Here is a 13,797-nt window from a genome sequence, read left to right as displayed (position 1 = left end):
CAGCTTTGCTTTATTTCTCTGAGGTTCCATGATTAAATGTATAAACAGTGCAATTTCAGCAGTTATTTCTTGCAAAGTTTACTCCATGGTGTGATAGCTGTCTGAACTATATGCTGATGTGGGTGAGGGACCTCACCTCCTGCACACCTTTGCTGGCTATCACAGCCTGTGGGCCAGGCTCATCTGTAGAACCCATAGAAGCAGGGCTGCATAGTCTTTCTCAGGTGAGTAGTGACTCTGAGCAGTGTTAGCCCCTTGAAGCTGAGCAGTGCAGCTGAGCTTCTACAGAGGTGTTGCCACGACTTGTTAGAGTGTATAGTAAATCTAGGACTGCTTTTTTCCTGGGTGTAACAATGTCCTTTGGACAGCTTAATACTATCAGCAGTGGGGCAACAGTTTTGAGAGAATGATTGAGGATTTAGAATGATTCTTGTTCAGTTCACTTGTTTGTTAATGATGTTGTGCTGCTATTTCACTTTTTATTCTTCTTAAGAAATTAGGACACTGGCCTCGCTCTCAGGAGGGGCTAAGAACAAATCAGAGAGTCTCATCAGGGCTGTGTAGAAATGTTTTGGTTTTTTTCTACACTAGCAAGTAGTGCAGCCCATGAGGAGCAGAACTGTAGAGTCAGACGTCAGTGAGGACCTGATGTTGACACTATAAAAGTTTCCTGAGGGTTTACTTCAGACCAGCGTTAGTCCAGCTTTATGGTCTGTGAGCCAGCTGCAACGGATCATTTGGGTTAGCTTCATCCAAAAGCAATCTATTTTGCCCACTGTGCCTGCCCAGTGCTATGGACTATGGCACAGTAGGTGGGGACAATCAGGAGTTGCATGCTCATGATTTGAACTAAAATGCTGATTTAGCCAAACAAAATGTGGAATTAGGACAAGGCAAACATGGGTAGGTAGTTGTTGCTGCATGCTGTGACCAAAGGATCATTTATGGTTCAGTCTACAGCATTCCTAAGAAAAATGAGCACAACAAACACAATGCAGCAGTTGTGCAACCTAACCACCTCCCCAGCTCTGCTTCAGTACCTGCTGGTGGGCACACAGTGCAGAAGGTCACAGTCGGTCTCCAAGCAGCTGGCCACAGGCAAACATCATACTACTTCTATACCTTTAAGAGTACTAGATAGCATGTAGTAAGAATAGAAACCTTATAGCTTGGTATCTGAATGTCCCTTTATCATCAGATGCTACTGTGAGCCCAGTGTAACTTGCAGAAGAGGTAGAGGGAGAATGATACTGTTTAAAAGTTTGGATTACATTGTGTTGTGGAAATATAAATTATAGGTAAGTTGAGGTATAACAGCTGTTGCAGGCACTGCCCCAGCCTGGCCTCCATAACATAGGTGGCTTTGACCAAAGGTCAGATTTGTCTCCCTCTCCTGACTGTTAAAAGAGAATGGTATCTGCTAGCTGGAGGTTGTTAATGAAGGACACAGTGTGATCACAGGCTGCTGTGACAGTGTGAACACCCTTCAGGTGATTTCATTGGCTTTGTACATTGGTGTAGGGAAGTTAGTTGCTCCTGATTCTCCTTAAGAGTGAGCACATTACAGACATGGTACTGTAACAAAGAGCTTTATGTCAGTGTGTTAGGATGTCCTGTCTCTGAGAGCAGTCCATCAAATATTGCATGAATACAGTCAATACTTGAAGGTGTCAAAATAGAATGTGAGTGCAAATAAAATTACTACAGAGCTGTGGCATGAAACTCATGAACTCATCTCAGCCTTCAGTACCATACAGTGGCTTACAAATATATAAAGAAGAAAGATGGTTGACTTTTTTCCAAACAAGAATTTTTCTGCAAATTGTGGTGATCTCTTGCTAGAGATCCCACATCTTCTAGACAGCTAAGACTAAACTAAGTATGTCAAGCCTTTGTTTTTACTTCATATACACAACTGCATTACTTCACAAGGACATAGAGCTAAAAAACATCAAGCTGATTGGCGGAAGGCTTTAAACTCTCCCTCATTGACCTAAAGTTGAAATAGCCTGTCCCAAATGGGATGCTGTAATTGGAAGCCCTGAGTTTTTGATTAAAAGTGAGCTTCTGCTTTCTGTCCCTAGGAGCGTTGCTGGCAGCAGAGTTTACCAAGGGACTAGAAACTACAGCCTGGTGCTAGTAAGAAAGCCTTGTGTTCAGTCTTAGATAGCCCAGAGGGGAGAGAGGAACAGCCAGAATCCCACAGTCTTGGAGAGCTCTGAAGAGTTTGATCTTGATCTTTGTTTTATGCTACCCTCCCCCATCTCTGGAAGAAACTGCACATTTCTACTCTAGGATAGATTTCATGTGCTGGAATTCTTCCCAGAGTTGGCACATTTTCAGAGGGTTTTATCTTGGCTGTAGTACCCACATGCTGCTGCAAAGGTCCCCAGGGAAGAGTCAGAAATGGGCAAAAGAACAACAAAAAACCTACAAGGTTCTCTATGAGGCTATAACTCACTGGGATGATTCCCCAAAAGCCAGTCATAGGGGGACATCCCTCTCTTCCTTCCCCACCTCCTGTTGGTCACCACAAAGCATCCTAGCCCTTGGCTTCTCTACAGGACCCATGATTTTCACAGCATGCCATTCTCTTCCCTTTGCTGGTGAGAGCTCTCCCTAGAGATGCTGAGTTAAGGCCCCAGTAGCCTTTCGTCAGTGGCATTTTCCTGTTTCTTCAAGGTCTCAACAGAACCATGCTGGCCTATAAGCTACTCAGTTTGCATTAAAGATTGTTTTGTAGTAGTATCAACTCACTGGCCAGCAGCCTGTGATACATGAAAGCTCTCTTGTGAGTGCTCATGAGAGAAGGCTGAGGGCGCACATCTTCATCTACCAGAGCCCTTCAGTCACCCACAGCAGCAGCTTGTTAAAATGATCTCAACTATTGCAGCTCTACAAAAAGCCCTGTAGATGAATGCTGATTCCCTTCACCCTTCTCTGTACCCTCTCTGTACATTGATACTATACTTCAGTACTCTCTCAGGCTTAGCCATAACCATTAATTTCAGCCCACTGACTTATTACTGGGATGTGGGGTAGAGCACTTACCTCAGCAACACAGAACACTGAGGACCAAGAACAGCGTTTGACACAGCACTGATGTATCCACCTGTATATCTACACAGCAGGTTGTTACATTTCTATCTACTCTGCAGGTGTAAGGTTCAGGGGGCTCTGCCTGCACAAAAAAGAAAATACCCAAGAAACCTGAGCATGCACAAACTAGTTGCTGTGGAATAATATTGGTCTTTCATCTCAAAAAGCTTGGGTCTGTTTCTATGCAGGTTGGATTGCTAATTGTCAGCCAAAAGGTGATAAAGAGCAGTGCTGAGGTTACCTGTGAAGTTTCTTGTAGCACTGAGGAAAGTTATTAGTCAGAAAGGGAAGTTCAGTTCCAAATCAGATACTAGCTTTAACTCACAGGCCTGATCCTGCAAGCCTTACTCATAGAAGTGGCTGTCTTGCTTTCAGCAAGATTGGTCCAGCCAGCAGCTCTCACTAGTTTGGGCCAAAAGCTTTTATAAATAACTACATCCAGGCTGGGAGGGAAAAGGAGAAGACATCACAAAACTAATTCATTTTCCACAAGAAAGCAGTAATAAAAATGAGATAGTAAGTGAGCCTTGCCCTTAAGGTTACTGAATAGCTACTAAATTAAAGGAAAGGCTAGCATGTTTGGTAATAAATTGTGTCACACACCATGGGCATCAGCAGCAGTTACTATGGACACAGCTCCAGAGAGAGAGAGACAGGCAGGAAGAGAGAGCTGGAACAAAGAAGAAACAGTAGAGCTAAAAAAGGGTTAACTGGGATTTTGAAAGATCACTGTCTAAAAACCTTGTTCAGTATAGAGTCAGTAATCCTTGGCATTCCGAAATTCTGGCATGCTCCAAACCCTCCTGGTGGGCTGGGTGCCCCGTTCCACATCCTCGGAGATGGTCTTGATGTCACTGATGAACGGGGAAATCCTGGACCGGGATTTAAATGTTGTTAAGGAGAGGCTGGTTTTGTTCTTTGTGTTCCATTGCCTAGCAAGCTTCTTGGCCTCTTCCTCCTCTTTGATCTTCTCGACAGCTTCCTGCAGGACAGAGCGGAAAAGCCGGGATACTTCCTGCACTTCTGGTTCATATTCAGCAATGAGTTGCCGGAATCTGAAAGCACAGTCAAGGCACAGCTTTGATTAAAAACATCAAATTAGGGATTGGTGCCAAGTCACTGTGTTAGACTTGGAACTTGCACTCTCCTGCAAAATGGGACTCCCTGGACTGAAGGGAACAACAATAGGGAGGGGCCATGAAGATACGCTCAAGGTCTCTAAAATCACAAGCAAGCCAGAGAATGTAAGGAAGCAATGAATCACCATTTCTCATAAGCACAAGAAATAATAGGGAGCACCAAACAAAGCTAGAAAGCGGCAAATGTGAAACTGAAGGAAGTGCTCTGTTCGCACAACACCTATTAAATCGGAACTCAGTGCTATCAATAGCTTAAGAAACAAAATGATTAGCCAAGTTTGTGGAAAATGTCCCCATCACTGCTGATTAAGTGATTGTCCAAATGCAAATCCTTGCTCAAGTAGTCCCCAAACTGCTGCTTACCAGAAGCTGAGGATAAACCAGGGAATGTCCCAGTAGACTTCTCCTGTTTCCAGTTCTCATTCCCCATAGCATTACCCAATGGCCATAGACAAACAAAAATCCTGTAAAAACTCTTCTTCGTTATATATTTGATAGTCTCTCAATATTTAAATTTCAGTGAAGTGGTATTTCATCCTCTTTCAGCTTCCTGTAAGATAATGGATTGGCTCAGCTGATAACACCTTGATGGGCAGCACAATGCTGTATCTAATTAGACAACTGTGAATTACTCCAGTCCCTTCTCAGCAAAGAGCTCAAAATGGTTTTTTTGATGTATATTAAGCTAGCTTAATTTTATTTTGCAGGTGAGGAAGATGAGATGCAGAGCAGGGTAGTTTTCTTCAAAAAACTGGGTGGGTCACTGGCTGGGCCAGTAAAAGAACATACTATTTCTGACACCTTGTTGGGTGATTTGGTCCCCAGCCTGGAGAGTGTGGGATCCATTCCCAAGGCTCACACACTGGTCACATAGAGATTCTAGTTGTTCCATAACAGCATGCATTTATGACAGATGGTAATATGGCTACTTTTCTAAAAAATATTCAGTTCTTGATGTAAAAATTGTATCTACAAGCAGACACAGAGCTAAACTAGTACTTCACTAAAATCCAGGTATTTATACTTAATGGAAGCTAAAGTGTATAAGGTCTATAAGCATTTTGATATCTTTCTCCAACTGAACTGAAGAAGGATGGAAGACAGTAGGATTGCATTTAAATAAGCTTAATACAGCAGAAGCTGATAGAATAAGATCCTACCTCTTGATTTTTTTGATAAGCCCTAGGAATGTAACAAGGAGTTTAGTTCACTACGGAATTGCACCGCTTAATGGTGTACCAAAGGGTACCCAAGATAATAAGGACAGAAAGAAAACCAGAGATAAAACAAAAAGACTTTTTGTACATTTACAGCTTTTGACTCTTAGTGTGGAGGCCTGATGTTGGACATCATACATCTTAACATCATGCTGTATCCCAGGTATTTTGGTGTGCTTCTCTCACAGCAAGTGTTAGCAGCTACGTGTACAGCTGTGGAGACACCAGTACTGCATCCTGAGGGAATCAGCAGAAGCACCAGTCCCTTTCAGGGTCATGCTAGAGGAGTTTGACACAAAACCTACCAAAGTCACCAAAATATTCCTTAACCATTTCAGTTGCTTCAGATGAATTCCTAATCTCCTTCCTCCACACCCCCCACACCCCTTCCCAGAAAACCTCTAAACTTTGAACATTTGGGTGCAAAAAGCCTCTGAGGCACTGTAGTTCACGCTGGTACATAAGTACTTACACAATGATGCTAAACTGAATTGTGCAGAGCCTGTAAGAGCAAAAGGCTAGGTCTTGCTGAGGTTTAGCACGTAACAGCGGTAACAGATTTGCTGTACATTGCAAACATCCTTTCTCCCTTCTGAGGAGGCACTTCAGTTGCGTTATCAAAGAGACAAAAATACAGTTTTTACAATAAATACACTTTTCCCTTTATCCTAGTCAGAAGCATAGACAGATGAGTCCATTGAAACACAAGTCTTCACAACATTGTTATTATAATACCAGGAAAAGCACCTTCAAATGACTTCTATTGCAGAGGTGAACTGAATGAGTCATTCCATTATTTTATCTCCATGTGTATTTTAAAGACAGATGCTGTCATATTATATATATCTATCAGTACACCCTCTTCTTTTGTATTGGCAATTGTGCATGCAAAAGGCCTCATCACTGCCTCCAATTTTAGAGGCTGTGTGTCATACTGCTGGACTGTGACTGCAGAGCAGGTAGCAGCCTGGGTCAGGCTATTACTGGACCAGTGACTGGCTCTGGAAACAAGAGGGAAATGGGTGGTACGACAGCAAATTTATCCCCTGAACACAGAGCTGTGCTGCTAATAACACTCCCAACCAATCTAGCTGAAATAGTTTTCTAAAATCAGCGTAAGTTTCCACCTTCACAGCTCTCTGCCTGTTTGCACTCTCCTTAGCTACGGCAGCAAGAATTGTTTTGTGAACTCTGCTATTGCTGTTAAGATTTACCTCTGACTTTTCAGGACCAACATAAAAACTACTTGCTATGGATTTGAGCAGGTCTGAGAAACAAAGAGAAAGCAATCCAACAGACTGTCTGCCAGTCACCCAAAGAAAAGCCACTTTCATTCAGATGGAGAAGGGAAAGGGGGCGCTTTCCTCTCCCCCAACAGTATAAACTAACTTTGCCCCTTTATTAATGCCCCCGTAACTTGAGTACCATCACCTTTGTGTAAGGTACAACCCACGTATGAAGTCCAAAAGGTCTGCATGCCACAAGTATTTCTCAGCAGAAAGGATGGACAGGTTATCAGGGGCTGAGGTCTAGCTAAACCAGTCCGTGTGTCAGAAAATAAGATGATGTTTTCTGCAGCCACCTATGCATAACTGAAGCCATCTTCCCCAGCTATCAGTGAAAGCCAGTTGATGTGCTGGATGATCCAGCAGTCTGCTCTCTGCACAAAACACGCAACATATAAAACAAGTAAAACCACTGGAATCAAGGAATATGGGCTTGTATTCTGGGAAGCAAACTCCACACAAAGCTGCTCAGTGGAATTAAGCACACAAAATTGCACAAGGCTCACCTATCTTCTAGCACAGGTTAACGCCCTTACACTTTTGCATAGAATAGTTTCAAACTAAGCAACTGCACAACCATATCTAGCAATCCCTCAACAGGGTTTCCGTACTCATCAGAAAAGTATATCTTTCTATCTTATTTGTGAAACAAGTTATGATACTACTGGTAGCTAACCTGTAATATATTATGCAAGTCATGCAGTCTTAGACGTGACTGTCAACAAAACTCACCTTGAGCCAGCACAGAAGCCTGGGGAGCATGTATATGCATACATCGGGACAAGCACATTCCCCAGTCCAGGCTGTGTTTTAATCACAGTTCAAACAAATTTGTTCTTTAAGTGGTGACCCTTCCATATCCTCATATGGCCATTAGATTTTAAGAATCTGGCTGCGCTTGGCTCATACTGGCACTGCTTTTTTAAAGTGTCACCTGCCTATGATATTCTGTACGTCCCCAGTTCAGTAGGTTTCCTAAGTAGAGCCTGAACTTTAAAGACCTCTTAAATCCTACGGAAGTCCGTGGACTTAAACAATGTGCTTATAGTTCAGTGTATTCCTGAGTGCCTGTCTGAACTGGGAGCTCTTAAGTAGATTTAGTCATTCGAAGAAAACGAGGGGTGCTTAGTGCTAATAATTAGCTGCTGACTCCTGAATCTATATTTTGAGCAGGAATTCTGGTTATATTGTAAAGCTGTGAACAACTTTGCTAGAGAAGGCTACTTGACTGCCAAAGGACTATGGCATTCATGCTAACTGCAATACTCAGGTCACATCACCTCAAACTTAAGCTCATAACTGTAAATAAATCCATTTCTGATTTTAGTCATTTGTCTTACATTCAAACATACTAGGAAGTCCACTTCAGCTATACACAATCCTTAGAAAATTACAGTCCTTACCCTGTGGTATTAATATCTCAGATCACCAAAATGCAGGTTTACACTTCCATATTAGGGGTTTTTGTTTGTTTCTTTCTGGGCAGAGAAGGACAGAAGCCCCCTGTTTCACTTTTGCTGAAACTGAAGTAAACGAAACAGACCATAACTAGCTCTGATTAGAGCTAAAGCGCTGAGTAAAGATGGCAAAAATCTAGCATTCTGTATTAGCAAGCTACTAGTCTACTCGTTCAGTTTAACCATGGCAGTTAGGTACTAAGGGCCTCACCAAAATCACTGTCATTTCCTTCAAATGGCACCACGATTTAATTTTAAATATAGTCAGCGATCTCCAACCCAGTAACCTAAAGCTAAGTTACACCTGAATGCAATAGCTTTATTTGTATGAGGTGAATCAGAAACTCCGGATATCTGGTGGTATTTGCAGTGTACTTGAATCCTTCCAGAATTTCAAGAGACTCAAAGAAAAGTTTCTATTGACCCGAAATACAAAACAGGAGAACTGGATCTGAAAAAACCCCTCCCATTTAAGAAGTGCTCCTTTCCAGCCTCCTCCACATCTAAAGAAACAAATTTTTAGAAACTCTGCCTCTCAGTAGATGTAACTGTAGCCACAGAAAAGGACATTTGGATAATCATTTAGACCTCTGGAGAATAAAGTGACATCTCTGACAACTCATAAAAAAATGTTTTGTTCTGGCTTTGACTCTGAGCTTAGACTCTCACAAATAAGGACACCTTGCATGACACAAACAAAACAAACTCTGCAGTCTTGCAAGATCCATACTACTTGTGTTATTTAAGTATTACATGCTTGTCAAGTACATCAAAAAGGACTTCGGCTCTTCAGATGCCTAAGATGGAAGGGGAAGGAGGAAGCTTAATTTTTCAGACAGAACCAAGTAAGGTAGATGCTCTGCATTTGAATTTCCAAAGGCAAGCTCATAGGGTTGGGGTTTTTTTGTGGAAGTTTTTTCTAAAAGTTACTACGTATTAGAAAGTCACAGGGTATTCAAGAGGAAATATCAGCAGTGCGATGATCTTGTGATTAAAGTACTTTACTGGAAATGTGAAGATTTCAGTTGAATTCCTGTTATCTTGTGCAATTTTGGGGAAGTTTCCATGTTATCTCACTTTCTGAGAAGAGATTTTATCCAATTTTGTCTGTCTTTTAGTTAGACTGCATGCTCCTTATTTGTCCTGTACATTTTCAGCTCCTAGCATGGCAAGCCCCATTCTTTTTTATTGTTTCCATGTCAGCAATGAAGATTTCTAAGCCACAGAACTCTTAGAAGGTTAGAAGGTAGAAGAGGGGTCAACTGTTCACATTTCCAACACAAGAAGAAGGGATTATCGAATAGAAGTAGTACACATTAGTTTGAGACAAGCAAAATACAGTTTTCTACAGCAGAGTTGCAGTTCAGATGTGGAACTCTGCCATGGGGTCCCACAAATGCTGAAAGTTTACATGAGTTCAAAAAAGAAAAGCAAAACCCCACAAACCTAAACAAACCACTGAAAGAAAAAGCCACATAGGGCAATTATGGACAGAAGGACCACTTCTGGCTCCAAAAGTCTCCAAGTTACAAGGCACAGGAAGTTGGAGGCTATATACAAGATACTGTAATTGTCTGTACTGTTGTACTTGCTTGCCTTGTTATTTTCTCTTTTCTGATGCTACCGGCCACTATCTCACATACAGATTGCACATCAGATCAAACACACCTTTGACCCAATCCAGTTCTGCTATTTTTGTGGCTATGACATTCCCTTCTCAATCATGGACTTGACCCAACAAAGGTTATGCAAGCCTCATTTTTTTAATGTGGCTCTGTTAACCATGCAAACTGCATAGTATGGAACAAACAAAAACATGCCACTTCTGGAATCCTACTGTAATACAATTTATGATAGCCTATAATAGCAATTTATAAGAGGATTTTTAAGAGGACGGTTTTATCCTTTTTCAATTATGCCCACATAGAGCCCACCAACGTTGCTGAGTATGTTTATCTACTGTCAACAGTATTCTGAATCCTGAACAACAGTGAACAACCACTACAAGCTGCACTGAAATCACACATCTTGCATGATCTCAGTTTAAAAAAAAAAAAAAAAAAAGCAGAGCAGCAGTAAGTTGCATATAGCTCAGCTTAGTTCTCTTTTCTGAAGGAGATGATGAACCTTGGGGCCTCCCAGCTTCAGTGACTGAAGCCTACTCTCGTGGAAATAACCTGTTTGCCAGACAGGCCTTGCTCAGTGGTCCTGCGGATGGTGAAAATAACTCTGAACCCCAAGGGGTTTGTAGTGGCTTTTTTACAGCCTAGCTCGGAGTTATACAAATACAAGGCAGGTGCCGTTCCCAGCAAACTTTCACTGGAGAGAACTTGGCCACTGAATGATCCCAAATCTCTGATTCTGCCACCATGGCAACCTTTGCAAAAGCCAAAGCCCTGTGCGAGCTTGCTTCCAAGGTTCAGCCCCAGGCAAGATGGGAGCTAGAGAGGTAGCTTTGGCATCCTTTCCTGGCCACCCCCACTGTAAGACAGAGGATCAGCTATTTCCAGCCCTCTTACGGTTGAGGAGCTGTAGATGCATTTGTTCAAGGGAAAACAGGTGCCAGCATATGCAGTGAGGGACTGCAGGGTGCTGAGCACCCCATTGTACATGGCCTGCCAGGACTGTCTTCTTTCTAATCCCAACTGAAGAACATGTTGGAACAGGGGAATTGGATTATAAAGGCCCATTTCACAACTTTGCTTTGGCCAAGGTGGACTTCAGAATCACTACTCCTCACTTGCACTGTGCTAAGTGAGAGGGTTTAACTTAGAAGAGCCACCCCCCCTCTAAAGGAAGAGTGACCTCCCCCACTTCCAGTTTGGGTGCTACAGCAGGCTTAGATCTATTTCTGAAGGCATCCTCACAGAAGGTTACTCAGCTGGCAAGCAGCAATCCTCTGTCTAGCACTTGAAAGGCTCAACAGCAAGTCCAAGAGGCTGAGTCTACATCTACACTGCAGAAGGCAGAAGCACCACCTAGCTGTTCAAGCCAACTGCATGACCCACCTGCATCCTACTAGGGCAGGGGCGGGAGAAGCACGGAATCCCTCCTTTCTCTGGGAATACCTGGCTCACAGGCTGAAAAACACAATAGCACCTTTTGGCTAGTCTGGACACCAGGGACAAGTGCCTCAATAGACCTGCTGGACAGCTTAAATCACAGAATCACTAAGGTTGGAAAAGACCTGTAAGATCATCAAGTCCAACCATCAACCCAACACCACCACGCCCACTAAACCATGTCCCACAATGCCATATCCACATGTTCCTTGAACACCTCCAGTGATGGTGACTCCACCACCTCCCTGGGCAGCTTGTTCCAATGCTTGACCAATGCTTCCGTAAATAATTTTTTCCTAGTATCCAGCCTAAACCTCCCCTGGCACAACTTGAGGCCATTTCCTCTTGTCGTATCACTAGGCACTTCGGAGAAGAGACCAACACCCACCTCTCTGCAAGCCTCTTTCAGGTAATTGTAGAGAGCAGTAAGGTCTCCCCTCAGCCTCCTCTTCTCCAGACTGAACAACCCCAGCTCCCTCAGCCGCTCCTCATAAGACTTGTGCTCCAGACCCCTCACCAGCTTTGTCGCCCTTCTCTGGACACGCTCCAGCACCTCAATGTCCTTCTTGTAGTGAGGGGCCCAAATCAAGGAAGGAAGGCTCCAACGAGAGTGGATAAACACCAAAGCAGGTTGTTCAGAGGCTGTGCAGTCTCCACCCTCGGAGATATTCAACAATGGACAGGACAAGGCCCTCAGCAACCTGATCTAACTTTGAAGTTGGCCCTACTCCGAGTAGGAGGTTGAAGCAAATACCTCCAGAGGTCCCTTTAAACCTCAGTTATTCTAAGATTCTAAAGACTGAAGCAAAAACCATCACAATACTGAAATGGTAACTGTTCATCAGGCAAGATAAAGCTGCTCTGACTGCTCAGGAGCATAAAGTACTCAAGCGAGTCTCAGGGGGAAATGACATTTAGTAACATTTTGGAGGAATGATACCATGTTAAACTGACTTAAAATATTAGATTTCCCTTCTTCCACAAAGACACTGTCCCAACATGACTTATGATACAGGATGCCAATTTTGTGTTCTGTTGGTTCTAACAACTCTTGTTCCTTCCTCACATATCATAGAGAGGGGGAAAGGAAAGGTCTGTACTATCATCTTTTACTGTACCTGAGTATGACAGGCCCACAGTAGGAAGGATGTATTTTGGTACACATATCCTCCAGCTGCAGCCGTTCTCCTGGGCTGATATCATAGCTCTGCTTTGGATAGCTGACCAGCCAGCCGTAGTCCACCCCAGTCTTGATCTTGCGATACTCATTCTCCCGCTCTCGCTGCTGCTTCTCTGCCTGCTTGGTCTGCCAGCTCAGCTCCATCATTAGTGTTTCAACCACCATTTCTGTGGGGTTCCTCTGGGAAATGCGGTTTGGGGGCTCATTCCACCTGAACCAGGATGCCAGTGACATAGTGCTCTGTGTGTCTTCATTGGGAGTGGGTTGAGGGTAGGGAGGAAGAGAAAAAGAACAGCGTCATCATCAACACAGCTGAGAACATTCTCCCCTGCACACCCCTCGAGTCTGTTGTTCACCTAAAAGTGCTACTGGATTAGCCACTTAGAACTAATTGGTGCTGAGCACCTTGAGAAATCTCACCCATAGCAGCCAACTTGTGCAGAGGGCAAGACAAAATGTGAAAAGGCACTGTTTCCTTGTCACCACACAAGTAAAATGACAGTCACAGTTCTTACGTCTGAAGTCAAGTTATAAGGATACCTTGCTCCCTCCAGCTCAGGCTGGGGAAGCGTTCTCCTGCCCACATGGAAGAGCTGGGGCTAGGGCTCACCTGTCTGAACCTTCATGGGAGGGCATGACCTTGCAGCACCCTACCATGCAAAAACTCAACACATGGAGTCAAACTATTCCTGGGAACCACGTTCTAGGGAGCAGGGGATCCTCAGGAGGGAGGGCAGGATAGGTGACCTGGGCAGATTTGCTGCTGCTGTAACATAAGTGGTAGAGCTCATCTGTGTTTAGCTAGTACTGGCAGGAGCAACAGTTGCATTAACTAGAAGGCCAGGCAGAGCTTTAACCATTATTTAGCAAAAGTGTTATTGCATGCAGGAGAGGCTACACCTTCTACAAGCTGAAGTCCAACTATCAGCTATGCTGGAAGAGCACACCTTAGGTGCTACCACCAGCGCCAAGGGAACTGAGGCTGGGCTGAGGGAAGTGACAGCATGCCAAGGTTTAAACTGTTATTACCTCTAAGTGAGAGGTTTCTGCTGCTGGGGAGTTACCCAGCTCTTAGAAGGCAGAACAAACTGCACCAATCAGCTCAGCAGAAGATGATTAAGTCCCCACCCAGCCAATGCCTTCATGTAGTCACTTCAAGAGCACAATGCATGGAACAAAGTTATTAACTACTGTATTTGTATTTAAACACAATGGAGTCCAAAGCAGGCACTAGGGACCTGAACAGGAGGAAAACAGCATCTGTTTCTTCACACAGCACATCTACGTGCCTTGTTGCTCCCTTCCATTAGCCCCCAGGGAGAAGGGGTGGCACAAATAATGGTTGCAGCTGGGATTA

General features: G+C 43.7%; 1 protein-coding gene across 1 annotated transcript; it reads right to left on the bottom strand.

The window, feature by feature from the left end:
• On the bottom strand, window positions 1-12,680 carry RD3 (RD3 regulator of GUCY2D). The gene is made up of 2 exons (XM_009815905.2): window positions 12,379-12,680; window positions 1-4,154 (listed from the first exon to the last, which is right to left on the bottom strand). Exons 1-2 carry the CDS (start codon window positions 12,672-12,674, stop codon window positions 3,857-3,859), a joined length of 594 nt encoding a protein of 197 aa, XP_009814207.1. The 5' UTR covers window positions 12,675-12,680; the 3' UTR covers window positions 1-3,856.
• Window positions 12,681-13,797: the final 1,117 nt, after the last annotated feature.

Source organism: Gavia stellata, chromosome 2 (assembly GCF_030936135.1).
Source record: "Gavia stellata isolate bGavSte3 chromosome 2, bGavSte3.hap2, whole genome shotgun sequence".
Classification (NCBI taxonomy): domain Eukaryota; kingdom Metazoa; phylum Chordata; class Aves; order Gaviiformes; family Gaviidae; genus Gavia; species Gavia stellata.
This window is presented reverse-complemented; position numbering and strand designations above follow the sequence as displayed.